The sequence below is a fragment of the Cetorhinus maximus genome, chromosome 15 (genome assembly GCF_964194155.1).
Source record: "Cetorhinus maximus chromosome 15, sCetMax3.hap1.1, whole genome shotgun sequence".
In the NCBI taxonomy this organism is placed as follows: domain Eukaryota; kingdom Metazoa; phylum Chordata; class Chondrichthyes; order Lamniformes; family Cetorhinidae; genus Cetorhinus; species Cetorhinus maximus.
The window spans coordinates 27002872-27029781 of record NC_135893.1 but is presented as its reverse complement, the minus strand read 5'-3'; the positions used below and the strand labels follow the sequence as shown (position 1 = coordinate 27029781).

Here is a 26910-nt window from a genome sequence, read left to right as displayed (position 1 = left end):
TTTCACAAGGCACGAAAGGGGTCATTTGATATTGATCTAGAGTGCAAACTGAGGCTAGTTATTTTCCTTTATCTCCACCTGTCTCCTGCTAAACTGATCCAAGCCAGATGGCGAAGTATGAAACTAGACACAGATCCTTTTCTTGATGGTAGGTTCATCAGAATGCAGCAGTACACATCTCTGCCTCCTATCTACTAACACCTCAGTGTCCCTTTCTATACTCTTCTGATTAACAATAATAAACAAGTTAACAGCCCCTAAGAGGGGCACTGTAACAAAAAGACAAAACTTTAAAGGAAGCTTTTCCAATTAAATTAGAAGCAGGGGCTCAGACAGGCGGAAGTTCACCTCGGGGCGGACCAGCAGCTCAATCCCGCGTCCCTTTCTATGTGTGCTCAAGATACTTAATCAATACCTTCCACCTGTTTATCCTTAACTTTAACAATGCAGTTAGCATAACATTAGCACCTCTCCCCTTAGCCTTATTGGCACTGAAGCCAATTGTTGTACCCCCTAGTGCCAGCTTGGCTGAGATCAGTTTTGTCAGCACACATGAGGCATCAAGCCCTCTTGTTCAGTGTGGCACAGTCTCACAGCAGATACTTACCAGCAGAAATTCATTTGACTTGTATTTGTTTTGGATAAGGGATATAATTATGAATCTCCCATTCTTGACAAACAAATGTTTCTGTTGTGGTCTTAAGATGGGCACTGTGAAATTTCTATTAAATTGCTCCATACTGGATTTAAAATATTTACTGCAAAGAATGCTGGGAATCCATTCCACTAGGGGGCAGCAAATTCAATCATTTGCCTCATCTCAGCAGAAACCAGCCAGTTTGTAAAGTGCCAGTATTCTATTGCTCGTTAAAATGAATTAACGACATGTTAAACATTTCATGTCCTGTATTAATCTTTCAAAGAATGGGATATGTAAACTAGTTTCTACCATTACATTCTGTTCCTTCTATTGGAAGCAATTAATTGTATCGTGACTCTGTTGGATGAGGTGTCAAACTGAGGCTCCCTCTGCTGCCTTAGGCGGATGTAGAAGATCCCACGGCACTTCAGCCAGGTGGGCTGCACAGTCTTCTGGTCCTGAAAATTCCTCTTCATACAGAAAAATGAAAGGGGCTATAATAAAATAACATTGTTCAATCAAACTATTGGTCTTGCAGTTTATTCCCCTCTCCTACTCGACACCCAGCTGCAGTAGAAAATGGGAGTCGGTTTCTTCCACCTCTGTATTCAGGAGATTGGCTTGTGGGCAAGGCAGCATTTGAGGTTGTGGTGACTAACAGTTAGCATGTAGCATGATGTGGATGTCACATAAAGTGGTTTTTCTCCAGTGCCAACATACCAGGCAGGAGTTGCCACAGTGAGGCAATGCTACATGTTCAGAATGCTTTGCAGATAGTACAGCCAATGGAAGTGGGCAGGCAAATTACTGAATTTGTCTGATCTTCTACAGCAGAAACAAGCCTCCAATTCTGACCGGATAACACTTTACGGGTTGATGGTGAAGCCAATCCAACGATTCCCACAGTTTATTCTGTTACTTCAGGTGAGGGGGAAAATAAATTTAATTGTGACTATTAACTTGTTCATTCTCATCAATTAAATTAAAATAGCATCACTCTCTGCCCTGTTGAGTGTGTAAGTACATTTCCTGTACAGTTGAGCTATGAATTGCTAGGCTGGATCCCTGGTCTGTACTGAGCTGGTTGATCTCCGATTAAAGGCAGCAGTTTTGGGGTGTGATTTGGGGGGAATACATGGGCTGGCAGGAGAAGTTGGTCTTCCTGCTCCTGATGTTGTGCAATTATTCAAGAGTAGTGTGAAACAAGTAAGAAGGGAACGCTGAAAAGAGAGTTTTTCGGTTCGGCAACTATTCCAACACGATGAGCCCTGATGGGCGACCCTCTAGTGAAGGCAGAATAAGCTCCGACCTCCCGCCTCCTTTGTAACACCCACCAAACTCGAATAGGCTGCTGACCCTGTGCTGGGTTTACGTATGCCCGGAAGAAATTGGATACCTTTTGCAGGGGAAATAAAATTTACTTAATTTAACATCCATTCCAAGGAGTTTTAATTTTATGACTATAAAAATGCTTTTCTTTACATTTTGGAGATGAGCTTATTTCCTATGTATAAGCCCTACTTGGCTGGGAGCTACTATTGGGATATGAGAAAATAAATATCTGAGTTAGTTCAAGTTCAGTCTGCCCCTTGTCTTACATCGACTTTTACTCTGTTTCCCTGTCAATTATTCTGTTGAAGCATCCTGGCTGAATCATTAATCTGCCTTTAACTTCTGGATACTGACCAAGCTGTTGTGTTGTTCTCCTCTTTTCTCCCACTATTCCGGCTTGCGCCTTCTGCTTCATTCAGGATATGCTGAAGAATACGCCAAAAGGGCACCCAGACCGGCTCTCATTGCAGCTCGCTCTGACAGAGCTGGAAACGTTGGCAGAGAAACTCAACGAGCAGAAGCGAGTGGTGGATCAGATTGCTGAAATTCAGCAGTTGGCAAAGAGCGTCGGAGATCGCAACCTCAACAAGGTCAGGAGGTGCAGAAAGAGATGTTAGTGACGGCAATTGTACCTAATAGGTTTTACATAACCCCAAGTAATCATCAGCCAATTGCATCTCTAAATCTAATCCATATTAATGGCAGAACAATATCTGGACATAACTGCAGGTCTGTACCTTAGCAGATAATGGCAGGAAGAATTGGAGCAGCATGATTACAGTAATACTGCACAATCTCCGAGGTGTAACCTGTTATTGTTGCGTTTTGCAAAAGTGTCAGCAGTGGCTCAGTAGCAGCACTTGTACTATTGGATAAGAAGGTTGTGTGCTCGAATGCCACTCCAAGGACTTGAACACAATTTCAGGCTAACACTCCAGTGCAGCAATGAGGAAGTCCTGTACTATTGAAGTGTCATTTTTTTGGGGGGTGAGATGTTAAACTGAAACCTTGTCAGCTCTCGGGTGGGTGTGTATATATTTAAAATAAATAAATCCCACAGCACTATTCGAAGATCAGGGTGCCCTGACCAGTGTTTATTCATCAACCAACATCATTAAAACTGATTATCTGGAATTGTCACCTTGCTACCTTGAGGGAGCTTGCTGTGTGCAAATTGGCTGCTGCATTTCTGGCATTATAACTGTGACTACAATTCAATTGTAAATCATTGGCTGCAAAATATTTTGGATATTGTTGGTCATAAAGCACTTTTTAAAAAATTTGTTCATTTGGATGTGGGTGTTGCTGGCTGGGCCAGCATTTATTGCCCATCCCTAATTGCCCTTGAGAAGGTGGTGGTGAGCTGCCTTCTTGAACTGCTGCAGTCCAGTGATGTAGGTACGCCCACAATGCTGTTCAGGAGGGAGTTCCAGGATTTTGACCCAGTGACAGTGAAAGAATGGCGATATAGTTCCAAATCAAGGTGGTCAGTGGTTTCCAGGTGGTGGTGTTCCCATGTGTCTGCTGCCTTTGTCTTTCTAGATGGTAGTGGTCATGGGTATGGAAGGTGATGTCTAAGGGGCCTTGGTGAGTTCCTGCAGGCATCTTGTAGATGGTACTCACTGCTGCCACTGCGCGTTGGTGGTGGAGGGAGTGAATGTTTGTGGATGGGATGCCAATCAAGTGGGCTGCTTTGTCCTGGATGATGTCAAGTTTTTTGAATGTTGTGGGAGCTGCACTCATCCAGGCAAGTGGAGAGTATTCCATCACACTCCTGACTTGTGCCTTGTAGTTGGTGGACAGGCTTTGGGGAGTAGGGGGGTGAGTTACCCATCACAGGATTCCTAGCCTCTGACCTGCTCTTGTAGCCACAGTATTTATATGGCTCATTCAGTTCAGTTTCAGAATGTTGATAGTGGGGGATTCAGTGATGGTAATGCCATTGAATGTCAGGGGGTGATGGTTAGATTCTCTCTTGTTGGAGATGGTCACTGCCTGGCACTTGTGTGGTATGAATGTTTCTTGCCACTTGTCAGCTCAAGCCTGAATATTGTCCAGATCTTGCTGCATTTGGACATGGATTACTTCAGTGTCTGAGGAGACTCAGAATGGTGCTGAACGTTGTGCAATCATCAGCGAACATCCCCACCTCTGACCTTATGAAGGAAGGTCATTGACGAAGCAGCTGAAGATGGTTGGGCTGAGGACACTACCCTGAGGAACTCCTGTAGTGATGTCCTACATAACTGCAAGCCATTTAAGAAAGAAAAGTGGCATCATGCAAGAGAAAGAGCAGGAGAAAGGAGTATTTTGGAGTCAAGAACTCCACATCTCTTTTAATCATCTCTATTTTAACTAAGTGGGGATGGTGATGTAGTGGTAGTATCACTGGACTAGCAATCCAGTGGTTCAGACTAATGCTCTGGGGACATGGGTTCAAATCCCACAATGGCAGTTGGTGGAATTTAAATTCAATTAATAAATTTAGAATATAAAGTCTCAGTACTGGTGGTCATTGATTGTCGTAAAAACCTACCTGGTTCACTAATAACATTTAGGGAAGGAAATCTGCCATCCTCACGTGGTTTGGCCTATGTGTGACTCCAGACCAAAGCAATGTGATTGACTCTTAATTGCCCTCTGAAATAGCCTGGCAAGTCATTCAGTTCAAGGGCAATTAGGGATGGGTAACAAATGCTGGCTTTGCCAGCGACGCCACATCTCATGAAAGAATGCATAAAAACAAAGAAAATGATCTGTTGCCCATTTATTATCTTTCCTTTTACATTGGTAAAGTCTTTAAATTCTGTCTGTGGGAAGCCTACAGTTTTAGCTGGGAGAGCACCTGGGAAGGTCAGCAGCAGGTCCTGTTGTAATATGCCTTTAAGGGATGGCAGCATGACATCACTAGAAGGGGAATGTGTCATGTGATCCAGTCTTAGTTTCACTTTCGTTTTGGAGCAGAGTGCACATGTGCACACAGCTCTGCTGCTGATGTCTTCTAGCTTTCTACCTATGTGTAAATCTTCCCATGTGCCTAGTCTAAATAAGTGTACCCACAATGTATTTACCCAATACCTTGAGTGATTAGTGCCTTGCTATCAATATAGCACCAAACAGGTCCATCTGGCTCTGGGTTTATGTATACATTGTCCATTATAGAATTGTAGAGCTATGCCAGAAACCAGCATAAGTTTTATAAATGTAGAAAATATGTTTTGGGTAGTTGCTTTTATTATCACAGAACATCCCTGATGTATACACACACACCTGGAATGATTCCTTATCTTTTTGCTCCGTTTTCCTCCACTCCCCCCTCGCTGCAACATCGGAAGAAGCAGCTTTTACCTCGACGGGGGACTTTTGTCCCCTTCACACAATTCATAATCTGAGCACAGAATATCATCTGATTATCTGGATTGGCAATAGTCAGCAAATTAAAGACACTTCATTCGCCGCCAAATTTTACTTGTTATACGAGGCGAGCAATTTAGTTCAAGTAGAACATTTTGCCTTTTGATTGAGTCGTTCAATGGCTGAATAAATGGGGCTATAGCAAAAAGACTTTGCCTTTGTGTCTAGAATCCATAAAAAAAAAACTAATCAGCTCTTCTGTGATGGGTAATTGCGCTGCCCGTTCAGTGTGGCATTGTGTCAGACAGATCAGAAACACCTGAAGTTTGATGCCTAGTCTGTGCTAAGCTACCCACGAGGCTGTAGGATTGCTACAGTTGATTTTCAGGCCCCCCCGCCCCCCCCCAGAAAGGGAGGGGAGTAAACATCCAGGACTCCCATCAATGTCACTTCCCTCAGGGAGATATAATAATTTTCGTAATATTATTGGAAGTTATTGTAAGGTAGAGTAATAGTAGGGCTCTGTGTGTGGGACAGGAGAAGTTAAGAAACGAGTGTTTTATTTTTCCCGAGATTACTGGTAAAATTGGTACTATGAGATTTTTATTATCAAGAGAGGTAAAGTCCAAAGACAATAGTGGAAAAAGTGGGAATCTGCATTCAAAGGGGAAAATAGGTATAAAGGAGATAAGGCTGTGTAGAAGGGCAGGAGTTCTAAGATCTAACAAGTGTGAAAAAGCCTCCAGCATCTATGACTCAAGTTGCTGTCTACAAGGTACTGAAGCCGAGGAAAATCTTACTTTGAATTCTACTGTCCAGGGCGTGTGCCTTGCCTGGGTCTGTTTAAATCTGAGTGTTTTACTATTGACTTAACGGAAGTTTAATTGAGAGTTAGATTAACCAGAGGAGCTAGGAGTTATCATATTAGTAATTTGTAGACCTATGTATGTGCTTAAAATCATTTATTCTATTAATAAATGTTTAATTTAGTTTTGTAAAAACCAATAAGACTCAGTGGTCTTATTACTACTGAATTCAAGGAATGCATCTTGAAATAAATATATAAATTGCAAATAGTTGTGGTGGTTGTTTCAAGCTGCCCTTTGGGATTTGAGCAGCTTAGCATTTACCATCGACTGTGCTATAACTTCTAAGCTGCAAGGCAACCCAAATGTTCTCCTGCACAAAAAAAAATTAAAGGGCCTGCGATGCAAACAAATGGCCCAAGCATTTCTGAGAGAGACAGTTTGAGGCTTTGCTGGTTCCCACTCCTGTATGTTACTCAGCAACCTCTGTGTGGAGTTTGGATGAAATTGGAAGTTGGTTGACCTGTGATATTGCCAATGATCTGCCAGCACTTGGTGTATAAGTTTATATGTAATTAATTGTCATTTTGCTGGAGAACCAGAAGGGCACTCAACAATGTGTCGGGAGACAGTTTGACTTGGAGTGTGTGCGTTGGCAGGGCTCCCTTTGAATAGTGATCAGGAGTGGGAACTCTCTTGGACTGAAGGTTGGGGGGTGGGGTGGGGGGAGAAATTTAAGCAGCAATTAAATTTGTAGCCCTCCCACTGCCAAGCTGTCAGAGGTGAGCCAGCTCAGCACAGATAGGGATCAAGTGTAGGATCTTCCCCCCTCAGTGTAACTCAATTGCACATCAGCAACTGTTACCAACTGCACCATGAGATGAGCTCTGGTGCAGCTCCTGTGGGACTACAACCATTTTAAGTGGAAATGTGCTGCAACTTGAATTGGGCAATTGACAATCTGTACAGAAACTGCTGAATACAGCACAGTGGTGCTCTTAAGATTATGCAATTGCTCTTTTAAATTTAGACTGGGTTCCAAGAATGCTGAACCCTACCGGGTGTTTTTGGCTGCCCAGTAGCCACATCATGAAATGTAGTATAATAATCTTAATCATCTAATCTGCAGCATTGACATTGGATTATTTAATAAGCAAGCAATTGACATCCCTCAGACACCGTATAACAGTGGGATACATTCTTCAGACACTGACAGATCTGACTGCATTGGGCTTGTTTGCATGTGGCTTAAGGCAGAGTGATGGAAGATGAGCAAATTTGATGACACACATGTAAATGGCACAGACTTTATTAAAAACTAGGGGGAAAGTAAGTTTCGGTTAAGTTCAATGCAACCTGAGTTTGAGAGTATTATTGCGCAGTGAATGTTGCATCGCTTGCATGCAGTGAGACAAAATCATACACCGCTTGCATTCTGAACACCTAAGTATTTGCCCCTAACCCCACTTTGCACCCCGTTTCACCTAAAGGTGCAGACTTTTTTATATTTATGTTGGGTTCTAAAAATGCTGAACTGTATACCAGGTGTTAGTGGCTGCCAATTGTGAAACTATAGTGTAATAATTTTAATCAACTAAGTTGCAGTATTGACATTAGGTTACTTAATCAATGGGAAACTGTCATCCTTCATACACCATGCAACTACATATTTGGGTTCAGTTCCACCAAAATGGGCAGCACTCCAGTGCATTGCCCAAGTAGCTATTCATCACATTCCGGTCTAGACAGTGAACCTTGGCAGCTCTCCAACATGGGAGACATCATAGTTGAGGCCAATTTTGTCTTCGCCTAAGATCTGCCCACATGCACTTTATCATCCAGGTCTTTAGCTGTCAGGCATGAGAATCCAATAAATTTTATTGCTCGCTGTCTAACATAGCTAACTCCAAACAGATTGGGCATTAAATCTGGTATCTTGACGATCTGTAAGGCTCAACTTTATGATCAGTGACAGGGAGCAAAACAGGAAAGAGCTTTATATATAAATCGTAAATTGCCCTTATCCACTGCACAGGCACGGTTTTCAAATGGATGCACTTCCTGATAATTTTTTTTATTGTAAACCCCCCCAACCAGGTTATCAATTTATAACCACCTGTCACAGAAAGCAAACCTAATGTACACACAGTTTTCAATGTGTCTTTTGATCTTGTTGCAGTTGCTAAGTTCTGGCCAGCGGCAGCTTGTCTTGTGTGAGACGCTAACCGAGACTGTTTATGGAGAAAGGGGACAGATACTTAAAGCCAAGGAACGCCGTGTGTTCCTGCTGAATGACCTGCTCATCTGTGCCAACATCAATGTAAAGTAAGTATTTAACACTGGCACTCCAGATATGGCTTGTGGGCCCTTTGTATTCCCTCCCACTCTCCTTCACATGTAGCCCTTGTCAGACTTGCTGCTCCCTTCCCCTCTGTGCCACTACTTATGATCTGCTTGTGTGATGGTGACCAAACTGAAATTCATTATTGTTCCCTCTCCCTTTCTCTTGCTGTCTCTCAAATGGTAGCAAATAAGTGCTATTGGTACATGATTGTCCTGCAGTGCTGTTCCTTTCCTAGTCCTTATTTGGCAGGTGCCTACAGTGCCATGATAGAAGCTCACAGTGTGGGAAATCTCAGATTACAGACTCAGTTACTGCCATACAGAGAGGTAAAAGTATAGAACCAGCACTTCCATCAGGGCCCCTTCTCTTGCTGTTAAAGAGATAACCATGTCACTTTAAAATCATTTCCTTGCTTTCTCTCACTGGGGAAAAAGAGCGAATAACATTACCCATAGCCAAGCAAATGATGAATGGAGGTCCCGAGGTAAATGAAGCATATAATCTGATGGGCGTGGGTAAAGGATGTTTTGGGATGGGTTCACTTCTGCGACCTAATTTAAAATCCAGCCCAGATTTAGTGCTAGTCCCCCTCCATCTGTTGGCTGTAGAAGTGAAATGAGTCTCTTATCAGTGCTAGGTGCTGACTATTGACGCATGGCATGCAGCTGCTTCTGGTTAGTAATTTGGGGTGGCAATGCTACACTGATGCAGCAGAAATGCTCTTCTGAATTTGAGATTTATGTAGTGGGAGCTTTAAATCCACATCTTACTGTGTGGCACCTAATCGAAAACATGTTATAGTAAATTTCCATCACGAGTTCACATTGAAGGGAAGAGGTGTACCACAAGGGAACAGAATCTCCGTCTGAAGTTGCGCAATGAATTTATTATTGGTGTTATTAGACTTCCTTCATGTTTCTTCCCCTATAATGCCCTGTCAACAAAAATTGCAGTAAAACCTTGCTTCTACACCCTTGAACTAATTTTGTTAAAGTGTATTAGACATGGCTTTTTTCCACCATGGTCCAGTGCATCAATGCATCACCGCACAAGACAGGGAGGTCATTGATGCAATCTTATTGTCTGTGCTGAGGTGGCCAATCTCATTTGTGGAGGTGCTAAGGTCCTTAAGGTCGATCTCATTGCTCCTGGGGAGAAACACAGGAAAATAACCGGCTAATATCCCCACACCTGAGCACAGTCCTGTGAACCCTGCTGGAAATCAGAGGTGTATGGGCAGTGAATTGGTCTTGGCTGAGATATTCTCCATGGGTCAATAGCTTGCCAACGCTATCCAGGTGTGTACATTTAAGAATGGCATCTAAGTTAGGTACCCAAGGATAGCTGATACTGGTGGAACTGTTGCTCAGCACTGATGAGTGCTTTTAGTTGGGTTGGAAACCAAGGAGTCAATAAAAGTTGCCCCCCCCCTCACACTCCCCAATTTAAAAAAGAAACCTTTTTCTAAGGATCATGGATGAGTTGTGGTGTCTTATTGTTTCTGTTAATTAGGGAGCTGATGTGTGGCGCATTCTTCTTTTTTGCTTTTCTGTCCAATGAAGCTGGAATGGACCAAGCTCTCTTTTTTTTATCTCCCCCCCCACCCCACCAACACCCTTGTTAGTGAACAATAAATGGTTGTGCTGTAGCATTTCATTCCTGTTCTGTAATCTCTATTCTAGGGGTCAGCCAGACATTGGCAGCCTGGTTCCGGTAGGCCCAAAGTACACTGTGAAATGGAGCACCCCACTACTGCAGGTTCAGGTCGTGGAGGTTGGCCTAGAAGGGAAAGGTTATGACAAGGATACGATAATCTTTCAGCATCCAGGGAGTAAAAAGACCTCCTCTACCTCTCTATCAAGTAAGTCTGGGTTTGTTGTGTATTTATCAACTGGAAGTTCCCTTGAGTCTCATTAATGACCCCCTGGAAACATTGAAGCCCGTGGGACTAATGGAACAGTGGCTGCCTGGTTACAAAATCTGGCCAATGGACAAAAAGCAGAGAGTACTGGTGAATGGTTATTTTTATGATCTGGGATGCACAGCCTAAAAGGGCAGTGGAAGGAGATTCAGCAAGAATTTTCAAAGGGGAATTGGTTAACTACTTGAAGTGGAAATATTTGCAGGGCACTGGGGAAAGAGCCCCAAGGATTAATTGGATATCTCCTTCCAGGAACTGGCATAGTGGGCTGAGTGGCTTCCTTTTTTATGCTATATTATTCTGTGATACAGGAATAGCTGCATCTGGGGTGAAATGGATTCCTACATGTTGTCATTTAAGGTCATTAGTCTTTCTTTGTCATGGACACAGTGCCCAATGTGCAGTTACTCTGAGTTACTCTGCTGGCTCTGTGCCACCTCCTGCTCGGGGAAAGCTCAGCTTTGTGCATGGTGACAGGAATGGGCTCCACTGTGGAGCTCTGCCCACTACTCCTCCTCGCCAACAGTTTCTTTGGCGTATGCGTGGAGAATAGAAAGCACATAAGGTGACATAAGGCCAGTAGATACCTTTGAAACCACATGGATCGTTGCCTTCAGGAAAGGGAAACTGCAAATGAGGGGGCAAAACGTGCACAGGTCTGGCATTAATTGTCTGTTGGTGCATTGGAGTTCCTATATATTGCCTATAAATATCTTGTGTTGTCTATAAATGCCTTGTGTTAGACACTTGCCTTTTACATATATTTTATTTTTCTCCCTTAGGTAAGATTTATATGGGTCCTCCACGGCTTTACCAGGAGCTTCAGGAGTTACAACAGGATCTGATTGTTGTGAACCAGATATCACAGCTTATAAATACTCTTCATGGCATTTATCAGGTATACCTCTTGAACTCTTGACCTTGCAACAAAAAGCACACCCCTGAATTTACAAACCGCTTTTGGCTCTTTTCTGTGTCAGATTGAGACGTCTTTGTAGGCGGAAAAATGGGGCAGAAACCATTTCCTTTGATTTTTCCACTTGAAAGTCCATCTCAGCTGGAAGGGCTTCCACTCCCTGATTGTATGGATCATGTGTGACAGCGTACAAAGGATCCTGCGAGATATGTTGGAAGTTGTCACAGTGTATTCATCCTACAAAATTTTGGTCTCCCTGACCTCATCAAGGGAGAAGATAATGCCAGTTGATGGTTGGCTGCTCTTGCCTTGGATAAAGGGTGGCCCTGCTCTCGAGACAGCTTACTCCTGAGCAGGAGCTCCTGCAGCTGCTTCACTATAGCTGCCACCTCCAAGGCCCACTGGCGAGGACCCTGAGCAGCAAGTTTGGAGGCCTGTTATGTGCTGTTGTGTCAGGCAGTTCACCCATTCCATGGGGCCTTGGATGTGTCTCCTGGCTTATTAGCTACCTGGTAGCTATCAAATCCTGAAAACTTTGAGACAGCACTCCGGGGTTTGAGCACAAAAAATCTAGGTTGACATCCGAGGGGGTGCTGTACCCCTATTGTTTGTCATTTATATAAACGACATAGATGACTATGTGGGGGTTAGGATTAGTAAGTCTGCGGATGACACAAAGATTGGCTGGGTGGTTAACAGTGAGGTTGACTGTCTTGGGCTACAGGAAGATATAGACGGGATGGTCAAATGGGCAGATAAGTGGCAAATGGAATTTAACCCTGAAAAGTGTGAGGTGATACACTTTGGAAGGAGTAATTTGACAAGGAAGTATTCAATGAGCGGCATGACACTAAGAAGTTCTGAGGAACAAAGGGACCTTGGCGTGTGTGTCCATAGATCTCTGAAGGCAGAGGGGCATGTCAGTGGGGTGGTGAAAAAGGCATATGGGACACTTGCCTTTATCAATCGAGGCATAGATTACAAAAGTAGGGAGGTCATGTTGGAGTTGTATAGAACCTTGGTGAGGCCACAGCTGGAGTACTGTGTGCAGTTCTGGTCGTCACATTATAGGAAGGATGTGATTGCACTGGAGGGGGTGCAGAGGACATTCACCAGGATGTTGCCTGGGATGAAACATTTAAGTTATGAAGAGAGGTTGGATAGACTTGGGTTGTTTTTGTTGGAGCAGAGAAGACTGAGGGGCGACCTGATCGAGGTGTACAAGATAATGAGGGGCATGGACAGGGTGGATAGGGAGCAGCTGTACCCCTTAGTTGAAGGGTCAGTCACAAGGGGACACAAGTTCAAGGTGAGGGGCAGGAGGTTTAGGGGGGATGTGAGGAAAAACTTTTTTACCCAGAGGGTGGTGAGGGTCTGGAATGCACTGCCTAGGAGGGTGGTGGAGACAGGTTGCCTCACATACTTTAAAAAGTACCTGGATGAGCACTTGGCACGTCATGACATTCAAGGCTCTGGGCTAAGTGCTGGTAAATGGGATTAGGTAGTTAGGTCAGGTGTTTCTCACGTGTCAGTGCAGACTTGATGGGCTGAAGGGCCTCTTCTGCACTGTGATTCTGTGATCTGAGGTGCTGTATTGTGGTTGAGGTGTCAAATCAAAGCCACCCCGCTCTGGCCATGTGGCTGGGCCCCTATGACCCACGACACTATTCAAAGAAGAACAGCAAAGTTCGCTCTGGTGTGCTGACCAACGTTTATCCCTCAACCAGCATCACTTTATATGTTGTTATCATTTTGCTGCTGGTGGGAGTTTGCTGTGCGCACGTTTTCTACCGCATTTCCTAACTTTGTAACAGTGACTCACTTCCAATACTGGTTCGTCGGCTAGGAAGCACTTTAGGATGTCCTGAAGCTGTGAAAGGTGTTATATAAATACAAGTCTGCCTTTTCTCCCTAACTGCTGGGGTCTGAATCCTGGTACACTGGGTACTGTCTAATCTGTAACCAGAGCTGCAGTCTGTCCTTCTGTGGAGTTGGAAGCCACTGACCGGTCTTTAGTTGCTCCTCAAGCGTGTGTCTGCTGCAGATTGCAGTGAGGCTGCCATACCACTCATTGATATCTGTAACAGAGGCAATGCTTCAATGGTGTATCTGCAAAAGAAGGATGTCAGCTCTCGATCACTCAGTGAGCGATGCTTCAAATTGTTCACTATGGAATATTTTTCTCATATTGAAAAATCTCATGCCAAGGTCTGCCCATAGCTTTGAAAAAGGGGACAGTGGCTCACGGAGGTGGTTCTGTAATTTCCACACTTGAGGAACGGATTCACCAAGTGGACCCAAGCAGTTGTTCGCTAGAGCAAAATTCCTAATGAGCCCTTTATGGTGGGGGGGGGGGGAATTAAGAACATGACCTTGAAGGAAAAGTTCTTCACCCTAAGAATAACTAAACCGTGGAATAGATGACAAGGAAGGGACATTGAAGTGGCTGTTTGGTCGAAGGTTCAAGCGCTGAGCCAAGGGATTGAGGGATTTGGTGAGAAGAGGGAGAGGCAGGGTTTCCTCATGACTGAGGGGGACAGTTAGTTGAGTATAATGACCCTTTTCTACTTGTGTAACTTTGACTCCTTAAAGTGATAAAACGGGCTTACCTTTTGCCCAGGTTTCTTCACGCTGTCTCTATAATAATACTCATGCTGTCAGTCCTAGATGGCTTATTCTGATCTGTCCCATTTCCCAGAATCTAAATCTCATTGTAGCCCAGGATTGGACCCGAGCTCTCCAGAGATTGATCAGGATTAAAGAGGACGAGATCCAATCAGCAAACAAGTGTCGTCTCCGTCTCCTGTTGCCAGGGAAACCAGACAAGTAAGCAGGGGTAGGGTGGGAGGGGTCAGAGGAGAACCCAACCAGCAAATTAACATGTTATTTGTGAACAAGTTGGCAGAGTAATTTTAATTTTGACTATTTATATTTCTGTTTCTCAATTTCTGTGGCAAATGGATTAGTTGAGAAAAAAATTCCTTTTAATTTGATTGCAGGTTGTTTTTCTTTTAATTACAGCCTGCAGATATGATGCCATAAAATGTTTTCTAAAGGACACAGTAATTCTGGTTACTTTTTTTGGCAGACAGATTGTTGAATAAACCAGCTGTCTGTTTGCGAGAAGTCGCTAGCATTTCTGTACCCTTGGCTTCCTTCTGTTCTTTTCTTTGGCCAGTCTTCACCTGTCTGATCGTGAACATTGTGCTGAATGGTCCCACCCAAAATGTGACTTTTTTTTATTTTGCCTTTCAGATGCTGGCTGACCTGCTGTGTGTTTGCAGCATTGCCTGTTTTCTGCTTCACATTTGCAGCAGTAGTTGAGTGTCTCCTTTTTCAATACTATAGGGTTGGTTATTTTTGATGCTGCTTTTTCAGACGATGATGATGTTGAAGGGAAAGATGAATAAGACTAGCCATGCGAGGTGGGTCTGGATGACTCCATGTTGCATGTGCTGTGAGCTAGTGATGAGGAGCGGGTAAAGGGATATGGGAGATGATGTTCGCCTGGTTTCAATAGGATAAGCTGTATTCTCTTTCCTTTAAATTGGACTTTGGGCTTATGAACCCCGCCCTCAGGCTCAAATGGGGGTCAGAAGCCTGCACTATGTGGGGAAACAGTCATCCATTGGGATTTTCCCCAGGACAGCCAGATAATAGTCAGAGCAGGTTTGCTGTCCAATTCAGGACAGTGGTGGCTCTTGAAGCTGGAGGGGAAAATAAGAGGCTTTCCAGCTTGAAAGCAGCAGCAGGATGCCACACCCCATAATGGAGTAACCCCTCTCCATTTTTAAAAAAAAAGCTTTTGCAACAAGGCCACCGCTGCGGAGGGTGATTGGGAAGGGGGTGGTGTGTGTCCTTCACAGGGTAGCCTGCATGCAGGGATGTGGGGGGGGGGGGGGTGCGAGCCCTTTAAGCCTGCCTGCAGCACTGGCAGGGTGACCAAATTTTTGAAAGTGCAAACTAATGCTACCTCACAACACAAATAAGTTTCCCTTTACAGTTTCTCCGGTGCAACAACTCCTTTTCAAAGTTCACTTCACTTCCTGCCAGGTCCTGAGGAAACCCCACTCTGCAGATGTAAAGAACTCAGACAAGTGCTCCTTGCTGCCCATTTTCTGCCCCCCCCCCCCCCCTCACCCGTTAGCACACTGTGTTATCCAGAAGTGTAATGTTGTGCTGTGGGGCAAAGCAACACACAAGCTACGCCGACTGCAGGGCAATGCGGTGCACTTAAGATGCATGCAGAAACCTAAGTTCAACTCGAACTTGTTCCGTTCCTGCAAATAAATGAGAAAGCTGAAAGCCGGGACATCTGAACCATTTTGAAGAAATGGTTGGGACACCAGGACGTGGAATGAAAAACCAGACTGTCCCGGCTGAACCAGGATGTCTGGTCACCCTACCAACCGTCCTGTATTTTAAGGGATTGTCCTTTTATTTTGAGAGTCGCCTTTTGTCCCTCACTTCTCTGATGACCTTTGGGAGACTGAGCCTGGGAACCTCCACTTGCCTTTGCCGCTTTTTGTTTTGTGAGTATGCGCACTGTGGCTGCAGGCCACCAATGGGAGTTAGTCACCCTGAACATTGGAAGACCACCTCCAGGCAGCTGAATACTCCTATGCTACCTCTGGGAACCTGGAGGCCAACTGGAAAATCCCATTCGGCCTCCTTTGATAGGCTTCACTGGCCGAAAAACACTGCAATCGGTGACCTGCTGCTTGTGGGTGGGTATCTCTGCCAGCCTCCCCAGCCCTGCCTCGGGGAAAATTGCCCGGGGCCAGGACGGAGCCGGGGAACAGGCACACCAGCCAGTGAGGGCTAAAAATCTTTGCCCTGTGTATTCAAACTCTGTCAAAAGCTGAGTTGTTAAAGGGAATGCATATCTGAACCGTGTAGATTAAGAGGTTTTTATTTCAGCCGCAGCAAACATTGGGGCTGCTACACTTGGTCTCTGCTGCCTTGGATTAGGGAACGGGGCAAATCAGTCAGGGTTCTTGCCTCTGATCATGATCCAGTGAGTTCTTTCCCGCTCTGCCCCCACCTCCCTGGCTGGAAAGTATCTTTGTGTTGGAATCGGCTGAGGAAGGGATTGGACTTGGATATGATGCCCTTCACAGTGCAATAGCCCACTAGCATATAATTTCGATTTGCAGACAAAGCTAAGCTGCTGGGGTAAGCTACCCAAAGACTACTAGTGTTCTTGGGACTATATCCCTGGAATAATTAGTATCTCCAATTGAGGAAGGGAGAAAATGACCAAAAGAAACTACTGAAGCTTGATTCCACTTGGATGAGTTGTGTTTTTCTAATTAAATACACTGTTAAGCGATGTGCTGAACATGTATCACTGGCAGACTGCATGAACATCAACTAAACCGGATTACTTTTCTCAGGCCAAGGATATGTGATGGGCTCCCAACTGATGTGTTGGAAGACCTAAATATGTTGAATGACACGTTTTTTAATGTGATGGGTTAAAGTTTCTTAATAAAAATGTATCTCTGCTGCATTGGGTATTAAACGTCTTATTTAATAACTGATTTAGCGAAAAGTTCTTCATTTTTAAAAGATGCAGTTTTCTAAATCTGCTTCCAGAAATGCCTTTCCGGAGGTTATAGAAAGGCTTAGCTTTTAATCTATAATTTACAGCAGCCTTCAAAAGCTTGTTCTCTGAGAGTCGTATGGAAACAACCTAATAATAACAAAAAATCTCTTGCTTTACTTTTCTGAGAGCTGTTGAAGATTTCTGCTGACCAGTAAACTGCACTGTGATTAATTCTTTCTCTCTCTCTCTCTCTCTCTCTCTCTCTCTCTCCCTCCCCCTCTGCTTTTTTTTTGCTAAAGGTCTGGAAGGCCAGTCAGCTTTATGGTGGTATTTAACACTCCGAACGCTCGCAGTAAAATCTCCTGGGTGAATCGGCTACATATGGCTAAAGTTGCACTAAGTAGGTAATGGTCTGGAGATAACTGAAATGTTACCCCTGCCCACACCCCACTTTCTAACTGAACAGTAAGAGATTATGTTGTCTTGCTTCTCACACCCCTGGCTGTGAATTTAAGTCCCTTTGTTGACAGGCACTTGAATTTGTCTTGTGCATGTACACATACCCGTGCATTCACAATGTTGAGCAGGCAGAATGATTCTAGACTGTGCAACTTCCCTGTGACTACCTACAGCAATGTTGTAGTGAGTGGGTGGAATATTTAGATATAGCTTAGATGCATCTTAGTTTTGACTTGGTAATCTAGCCATGCTTTGAAAGGTGACCAGATATGCAGAAGGTGTACGAGCTCCAGTAAATATCCTGATCCTTGTATTATTGGTTGTTGACCTCAGTGGGGCAAGACAGGGTGTAGATTCATAGCTTGTGTTCTAGTTGCAGAAAATAAAGATCACTTGATCTTACTTCCAGGCGTAAAGGGGGAAATGGTGACATAATGGTAATGTCACTAAACTAGTAATCCAGAGGTCCAAGCTAATTCTCTAGGGGTGTGGGTTCAAACCCTACCAAGGCAACTGATGGAATCTAAATGCAAATAATAAATCTGGAGCGTAAAGCTCGGTAATGTTGACCACAAAGCCATCATCGATTGTGGAAAAAACCCATCTGGCTCACTAATATCCTTTAGAGAAGGAAATCGGCCATCCTTACCCAGTCTGGCCTACATGTGCCTCCAGACCCACAGCAATGTGGTTGGCTCTTGGCTGTCCTCCGAAATGTCAAGGGCAATTAGGGACAGGCAACACATGCTGGTTTTGTCAGCGATGTCCACATCCCATGAAAGAATAAAAATTGGCAAAAAAAGGCACTTTTACAAGAAAATCAGAGTTTGGAGCTCAGTTTAGATTTAGCAAGTTAGCAACAGGCTGCTCAAAACAGCTCAGTGCTGCACTAATGGGTGGCAACCTTAGTCTTAGCCTGGAGTGTGAGCAGAAACAAGTGCAGTACTTCAAAGCAGATACTTTTTCATTTTACTGGAAGGAAAGCAGAATACTAATGGATGTAACACTCATTTATGCTTCACTAGCAGATGGTGAAGTGATCCCTGAGTGTTGTTCACCCCCTACTTTCCCAGTACCTTGTTGAACAATTATAGCATGCTCTGAATCAACCTGATGCGATGGACACCTCCTGCTAAGCATTGCGTACATTGGTACCAAATAATTGCCACATCTGACAGGATTCACTTCATAAATTTGACCTGTCAGCTTGTTAGTGAGATTGATTAGCCGCACCATTAAGGTGTGTAGGTGTCTCTTCATATTGAGGACACTTAATTAAAAGACACCAGCAATTTATAAAACATTAGCAAAATGATACTCGGCTTTTCATTGCATAGAATGGATTGTAATGGTTTTCAGCCTACGTGGGCCACAAAATAGTCCCTTGACCACTCTCCTGAATTGAAAGAATATCTAATAATGGCTGAATGGGAATTGTGTGGAGTTGTTTAGTGCAGACCCTCCTCTTTGATCACCACATCTGCAACAGGACTTTGTAATCAGTATTTAAAGGATCCGTTCTCTTGAAGGCTGCTGTTATAAATGCATTGATTGGTGTAACACTGAAGCACACCAACTAGGAGGCTGCTGAATTTGACCTCCCATCAGCTGCTGAATGAGGCGAACACAGCTCGGGGCAAGAATAGGGTTATCACAACTGGAGCTACAAAATGCAAGTGTAAACTTCGAGTGGCAGCTGATTTGAGCTCTACCTTGAGGTGTCCATGGGTGTGAAAAGCTTTGTGACATGGTTAAGGTTCACGTGTGATGAATAACCACATGAACAAGGTACCAGAGGGTGATCAGAAGCTGTAAAACAGTCCCCTAAAACAAATCAGTCATGTCAGGAAGGAGAAGGCTGGGCAATTGTACAAAGAACATTCACTAGATCATATTTTGAACCACTTGAAACCAATTATAACTGAATTGAGTTAGAATTAGTGCTGGGAATTTGATGCTTGAAGTGTTCTGAATATCATGCAGTAGGCTTAGAGCCTGTGGTTCTAAACCTCTTGATAAGTGCCTGATTTTTTTTCTCTCTCCCTCATCCACAGCAAAAGATAACCAGCCTGGCTGGTTCTGTATTGAGGATGATGGAAAAACAAAAGCACCATTTTGGTGCCCTTTGCTTGCCTGTCGTATGCCCATGTATGGCTCAAAATGTCAGGACCTGAAAGTAAGTGAAAGAGATAGCACCAAGAGGTTCCATAGTCTCTTTTTAAAAAGAATCTTTATTTGTTACATATTTAATCATCTGTATATGTTTTAATCTTGGTTTTTATGTTGTGGCCTTTAAAAGGGAGAAATTTGCATTTATAATAATGCTTTTTGTAACCTCAGGGCATCGCAAAGTGTTTTGCAGCCAATGAAGTACTTTTTGAAGTAGGAATCACTGTTGCAGTGCAAGTGTTACCACTGAGCTACAGCTAACACGGCTTTGCATAATCTGACTATGCTTTTGAGAATATTTTTTCAGAATTACAATATTCTCTATTCAAAATCCATGTTCTGTACACCAAGGTCTCTACATGAGCCGATTCCAGTCGTCATTTGTAGCAAGTTCCCTTGGTGCAAGTTACTGCTAAATGGTTGGATTTTTAAAGCAGGAAAAAGCCATTAGGCAACTTAAACCAAAACAATTTTCTATAGATGAGCCCCACATATCTGCCTTGAAGCAATATTGCTTAGTTCCTTCTCTCCCCAGAAATCTTAAAACCATTTCCACGGTCCACTTCAATGGCCTTCCCTGATGACTTTCTCCACCTTCGCAGTCCTGTCTTCCTAATGTTAATCTTGTCTTTGAATCTTTCACCACAGAGAATAATGTACCTTGATTGCTCATTATTTTGAATCTGTGCAAATGATCTGCATTTTGGCTTCAAATACAGGCAGACATATTCAATTTATACTTCCAAGTTATTATCACAGGTGAAACCGTGTGTTTAGGTATGCTCCCCTTTGAATTTACAATTCCTATTGGTCAGAGATGATGAAATAATGGTCAATTTGCACACCATTGCAATGCAAACTACTTTGATGCATTTAGCAACTTAACAGTAACTCTGGATGCTGAAGAAAAATATGTTCTAGATGTTGGAGCCTGTGAGTGACCCCAGAAATAAATGCCCAGTCTTTATTAACAATTAATCAGATTATTTCTCCTCGGGTTGGGGTGGTGTGGTGTGAGTGAGGAACAAATTGGTTGTAGCAATATTTTATTCTTGCTCATCCCACCAATGCCCTTGTTTGGGCAATCACTCTGTACCTTTCTGATTCTAATTTTTGAAATTAATGGGGTGGATGGGGAGGTGCTTAGCTTGGATGGCTAAAGTGTGATGCAGAATGATGCCTATGACACAGGTTCAATCCTAGTACTGGCTATTGAAGTTCTTACCTTGCCCCACACTTGCAAAGTGGTGCCCCTTGAGCTATATATGTCCAATTGTCTCTCTAATGGAGAGAGATGCTTATGGCCTTTTGTGGTCTATGGCCAATTACCTAGGGATAAGATTAAAGTTTAGCAACCTCTGAATTGCTGTCTGAAATCCAATGTTAATCTAAATGCTAATTGGAAGCTGGAAGCAGACTGTAATGAATGAAGCTGGATGGAACATTTGGCTGATGACTTTTTAAAACATTACATTTTATTCATGATTTGCTTGTGCATGGGTGGCTTGAAGAGGCAAGCTGGCTGCGTGGCACAGAGCGATCGGTCCCTTTTATGTGATTCAGTGATCCAGCCCGCTAAAGTGTGCGCATGCTATGTGAGAACAGTCCAAAGGTCAGATGGGACATTTTAAGCTAACGCACAAAGACTGGGCCTTTGGTCAAGGTACTGATATAATCTGGCAAGTGCCCATAGTTCTGTACTTCAACATGAGTCAACGCCTCCAACAACAACAACAACAATTTGTATATATTTATATCGCACCTTTTAATATAGTAAAATGTCCCAAGAGAAGAGGAGGGAAGATTGTTTAATGGAAAATTTTGAATACTCTTTGGCACCAGTTGGTCCAGTATGACAATGTGGAGATGGCAATCCCTCTTTTCACTTTTCTTGCCCGCTACAATATGAACATATTTCTGCTATCTTGTCACCATCTGTAAAGTGAAGGCCAATCCCCATTTAAGCACTAGATTAATGTGGGACAAGAAGAGAGAGAGAAGTTAACTTCAGACTTGTTGACCTGAGTTCAAATTAGATGTTTGCACTGTAGTTGGCCTTCCAATGAAGGGTACTCACCCAAACCTTTAAGTTGCCTTTTCTCATTAAAGATTCTACACATCTGTGCAATTCCAATGTCTTCTGGTTTTTTAAATATATTATTTGTTGGCCAGCATTTGCAGTTGTCTTTTCTCTTTCCTGCTCAGTTTGTTAACCATTATTGCTGAGTTCCTGTTTTGTTTTTTCATTAATCTAGTTTATTTGAGCATTGCCCACAGCTCCAGCCTACTGGAAATATAATTCTACCAGTTGCCTCCCTAAGGATATCACTGAAGCAAATCCCAGCTCCTCAGTACCTTTCCCTCTCAACTGCCAAAATATTTGAGGTATTTCTGTGCATTTTGGGTAGAGTGTCTATGCTGAATCTACACCAGGAAATGCTGACCTATCACTCCCCACCCCAATGTTCAACTGCTTGAAGGCTGAGATTTACAAAGTTAAGAAGTGATACCTGAATACAACACTAATTTTGGGTCATCACCTGTAGAGTTTTGAATCAGACAGTCTGGTTTTTCAACACATTGAAATTTTCTAACATTTAACTAAGGCACCAAGAAGTTTTTTTTAAAGTCAATTATTCCACTTGCCTGATATATATCACAAATAACACGAGGGTTCTGGGTTTTTTATCAGCAACAAGGCAAACAGAAGTTAGGCCTTCAGGCCCACTGACTTATGGTGACTGAATGGGAAAGATCACAGCAATCCAGTATTTTGGGGTCACCTTGCATCATTTGTACTCGTAGTTCTCTGAATTCCAAATACCAGTGGCCTTGATCATGACTCCAGTACTGCTCTAGACTGATAACTTGGTACGCAGCAAACTCCCACAAACTGCAATTAAATAAATGGCCAGACCAGTTACTGTAGTGATGTTGGTTGAGGGGAAAGTCACCGGCAGAATATGCCTGCTCTTTATCTAATATTGTTGTGGGATCTTTTATATCTACCTGAGATGACAGACTGGGCTTTGGTTTAATGTTTCATCCAAATGATGGCAGCTCTGCTATGCAGCACTCTCAATATTACACTGGAGTGTCAGCCTAGATTAGGCGTTTCAGGTCTCAGGGGTGATAGAACACACAACCTTCTAATTTAAGCAACAGTGCGACCACTGACCCAGGCTGACTGCTAAATTGAAACTCCTGTTAAAGTGAAACTTGTGGGATAGGCAGATCTATTTGTGAGGTTAAAAGCAAAATACTGCGGACACTGGAAGCCTGAAATAAGAACAGAAAATGCTGGAAAACTCAGCAGGTCTGATAGCATCTGTGGAGAGAGAAAGGAGTTAACATTTTGAGTCCGAGTGACTCCTCTTCAGGGCAATTTCAGATTTCCAGCATCTGCAGTATTTTGCTTCTCTTTAGCTCTGAAGAAGAGCCATACGGACTCAATGTTAACTCTGTTTCTCTTTCCCTGCAGATGCTGCCAGACCTGCTGAGTTTTCCAGCACTTTCTGATTTTGTTTGTGAAGTTAGATGTTCAAGAAAGATTCATAGTGATATGAACAGCTAAATACAACTACGTATGTGTAACTAGTTGATAGAAGTAAAGTCATTCTGTATTAAATTACAGATATGTTATTGGAAATCCTGCAATGTATGTAAATAAAAAAAATAGATCAGTTATAAATAAGTGCAAATGTTTGTTTTGAATGACAATACAGTGATCAACTTTAGTGTCAGCATTTGGAGAGAATCCTTGAGGTTACAGTTTTTAGTTCACCAACAGATTAGATCTAGACTTGCAGATTTAATTTCACAGATGGAATTTGTGTGTTGGCATTTACCTAATTATGAAGTTGTTATTCAGTGTTGTATTATTAGTAACTTGGAGGATGAAACGTTAGAATAAGTCGGCTGGTGCAGCCATTCAGTTAGATGGAGAGGTAGAGACCTAAATGGAAAGTGATTGTGCCGTCTGTATACAAGTCAGAGTGTTGGTCTGTTTTTAATATAAAGATTTGCTTCCGTGTGGAAATATTTCCATACTTGATTAAATCCTATTTTGCAAAGAAAAAATTTTGGAGTACCTGAGATTTGACGGCACAGATGACCAACAGGTTTTTCAGAGCTGTAGCTGTATTTAAGAAGAAAGAGGTGGTTAAGTTCTTTTGCCATGAGTCACTTTATTATGATCAAGTGCGTGAACCTAGGCGGACATTTTTTTGAATAACTTCCGGAGTTTGGGACATGGAGGCTAATTGGAGGGTTCCCAATTGCTACTTTGTTTGAGCTTGGCTGACTCAACAAAGCCTCAGGCTCACATCTGGGACCTTTCTGACTCTACAGCTCAGGTCCACACCGGGCATTATGCTTACAACCTCCAAACTGGGACCACGCGATTGTCTTTTCCAGTAGTTGATGGTTACAAGAGTACCAGGACAGCACTGAACTCACACCGATCCTAGCCTTCTCCATAAAGTGTGACTGACAGACAGATGAATGATATTTTTTTATAATTATGAGGACCGCATAGATGCAAACTGCAGCTGCCTGGGCTTTGTGTAGTGACTGACTGACAGAAATAAATAATTACAGCTTTTAATTATATTCCAGCATAAATAACAGTAATTTGCATGAGTGACTTCTACCTATGTCCCTCACTTTTTTTTTAGTGTGAAAATTTCAACCATCTGTCAACTCTTTACACTGTGTTCATTTTCCAAGCACTTTAATCAAATGTAAGGGAAGCCGATGGCTGTAGAATACCCACATAACTTTGTGTACCATGTATTGGTTCTCAACCCTTTGGTTGTCAGTAGGTCCAGGAAACTTTTAGTCTCCCTGTACCAACCAGTTTCAGCTCCTGTACTATGAAACAGCCAAGCACTAATACTGTACTTTTATTTTTGGATGGGAATGGGAGGAATGCTCACCCAAAGTGATAGCCATTTTACAAGTTTGCTTCAAAGAAGTTGAACTCCAGCATATTCTTCAAACTGCCACTTGCCAGGGTGAGAATCGGCAGTGAAACTTCAAGCGGTCTTCTGCGGAGGTATGGGGTTGGGTACGGCATTTTTATCTTAACGACAACTCCTAGATTAGCCACTTCAATTGAAACCTGTCTTTCTTTCTTGAGGAGCATTTGCTTGCTAATGGATAATGCAAGATGTGTAATGGAGTCCTAGAAATAGATAAAAGATGGTTTGACTGACTACAACAATGCTCTGTCTGAATGTTCCGAATGTTTCTTTGATATCAATTCCCTTCTTCAGCTTCAAGATCCCCTGATCATCAGAGACTGAATGGAGCAGCAGCTGCCAACAAGTTATGACTATGAACTGTATTAAATCTTATGTATTTTGGGTCTGGCAAGTGACTGCAATTGCCAAGGTTGCAATGTGTAACCTTCTGTACTGGCATGTAAGTGCATGAGCCCACATTTGGAAGCAAGAATTGGCTCATCCTCTTTTGGCCCAGGTATCCTGAGGCCAATTATAACACATCCTGCTGGCTGCCATGACTATGGTCAACTAATAAAGTTGACCGAGTGTTGAACTTTCCTAGTCTGGCAGTATGCAGGAGCTTGTATCTTTTTCCTGTGCATTAACTATTTGCTCAAGAGTGGTTAAAATGTTCAAGTATGAATGTTGAAAACAATTGTGACAACTATTACTATTCCAGGGATTCTAGAATAAGTTGAATCCGTTTCAGTGTTAGAAATGCACCCTTCTGGAGACTCCACTGGGTCTGTCTGCTGACCTTCTGAAGCGATTACACACTCTTTACAATGAAGGAAGCTGCAGTCCATTTGGGGCAGGGGGCGGTGTTGGGGAGGGGGGTGCCGTGGGAGCGGTGGTGGTGGTGGTGATGGGGGGGTGGGGGATGGTGTTGGGGGTGGTATAATTCTACGTGTTCTCTTAACCTGTCTGTCACAAAGTTTTGGTAGAAGAGCTATGAAAATCCCAGATATTGGCCCCTTGGGGTTAATTTTTAATAAGCCCAGAAAGCTGCTAGTAATTAGCAAGCGTCTCCCCCAGGCAGCTTGCTGGTGAAACATAGGGTGAGTGCTGGGAGGGGGAAGGTGAACTGGAAGGGAGCAATTGTCACACCTCTCCAAGTTTGGCCATTTCTTTAGTTTTCAGAGTTCGGGACTTTTGTTAAGATTTTGAGCAGTATTGATTTGTGACTCCAATTGAAATGGTGCCAGTGAGGTGCTGAGCACAATGCTGGAGTAGTTGAGGGGGTGATTTGTTCTGTTTGCTTTGGGTAAACCTAATGAAAAATTGCAGAGCCCTTGTGTTTACACTGCATAGATCCATAAGTTTTTTTTAAAATTTGAGAATCCTAGATTAGAATGAAGGCCAAAATCATCAAAAAGAATTGATGTGAAGCTGAGGTAAATTCAGCAGCAGTGAGTTTAGTGGCACCAAGCTTTACTGGGGCAAGGCCAGAAATTGATTGATAGATCTTTTTATTCATTCAAAAGTTTCAGTTTTGTAGATGAGTGCAACAGGATGTGATGAAGCTGATTTTGATACCTGAGGGTGCAGGGAGTTTGAAGTGTGTATGAAATGGTATATTATGAGCTTCGGAAATTTCAGAGAATCCATGCCATGAATGCTGTTGAAGTATACAAAGTGAGAAGAGAGAGTGGCATTTGCAATATTGACATCCCCAAGACCGTTGTTGACTGTGACTTGTATAATTGTATTGACGAGAACAATAGCAAGTACATATGGCTGTTGCTGCCACATTGTAAGGATATCTTCATTTGGAGAATGAGGATCATTCTACTCATTGAGATTGGAGTAGGTGGGGTCTTTGTGTGGTCCACCTGGGGCTGTGAAAAAAAGAGTATATGTGTGTATATATTAACTGTACAAAAACATCTTTCTCTCCATCCAGCCTGAAGCAGCCCTTCACACTCCAGTGCAATCATCCCTACTTGGGATTTCCATTGCCAGTACCTGCCTGGCACAGGGATATCTTTGGGTAAGTAATTGTAACAGTAGTAGGAAGCAGCTGGTGATGTCAGTCATTGTGTACTATGTAGGACCTTGTATGTTTCAAAGTTTACTAAATGGTCTCTTTTTAAGCAGCTTAACAAAACCTAATGTTTGTGTCTTTTCCTTCCTGTGCCCTTCTATAGATTGGCAGTGGGCGAGAACAGGGGCTGGGGCAGGTTGATCTTTTCTCCTTAAATAGATCCACTCCCAGACACGTCAAGTCCTTCCAGGCTAGCTCCCGGGTCTTGTGCATGGAGTATATCCCTCTAATGATCCAGGATGAAGACAATGTCGATTGTCCAATGGAGAAACCTGGGGACAGTCCAATTATTGTAATTGGACTTCAAGATGGCAGGTAGGCATCCACTTTGTTTTGGGAATCCAAAAGGCTAATAGCTTATACATGTTCTC

General features: G+C 43.1%; 1 protein-coding gene across 1 annotated transcript in view; it reads left to right on the top strand.

Annotated features, from left to right (window-relative positions):
* The window catches only part of LOC144690565 (rho guanine nucleotide exchange factor 10-like protein), a 173129-nt gene that overhangs the window by 116783 nt on the left and 29436 nt on the right, over window positions 1–26910 (top strand). The window contains exons 15-24 of the mRNA XM_078558178.1: window positions 1472–1564; window positions 2392–2562; window positions 8312–8457; window positions 10159–10337; window positions 11180–11295; window positions 14012–14139; window positions 17161–17261; window positions 19375–19496; window positions 26399–26485; window positions 26643–26854. Of these exons, the coding sequence (XP_078414304.1) occupies window positions 1472–1564; window positions 2392–2562; window positions 8312–8457; window positions 10159–10337; window positions 11180–11295; window positions 14012–14139; window positions 17161–17261; window positions 19375–19496; window positions 26399–26485; window positions 26643–26854 (1355 nt within the window). The remainder of the gene's footprint in view (window positions 1–1471; window positions 1565–2391; window positions 2563–8311; window positions 8458–10158; window positions 10338–11179; window positions 11296–14011; window positions 14140–17160; window positions 17262–19374; window positions 19497–26398; window positions 26486–26642; window positions 26855–26910) is intronic.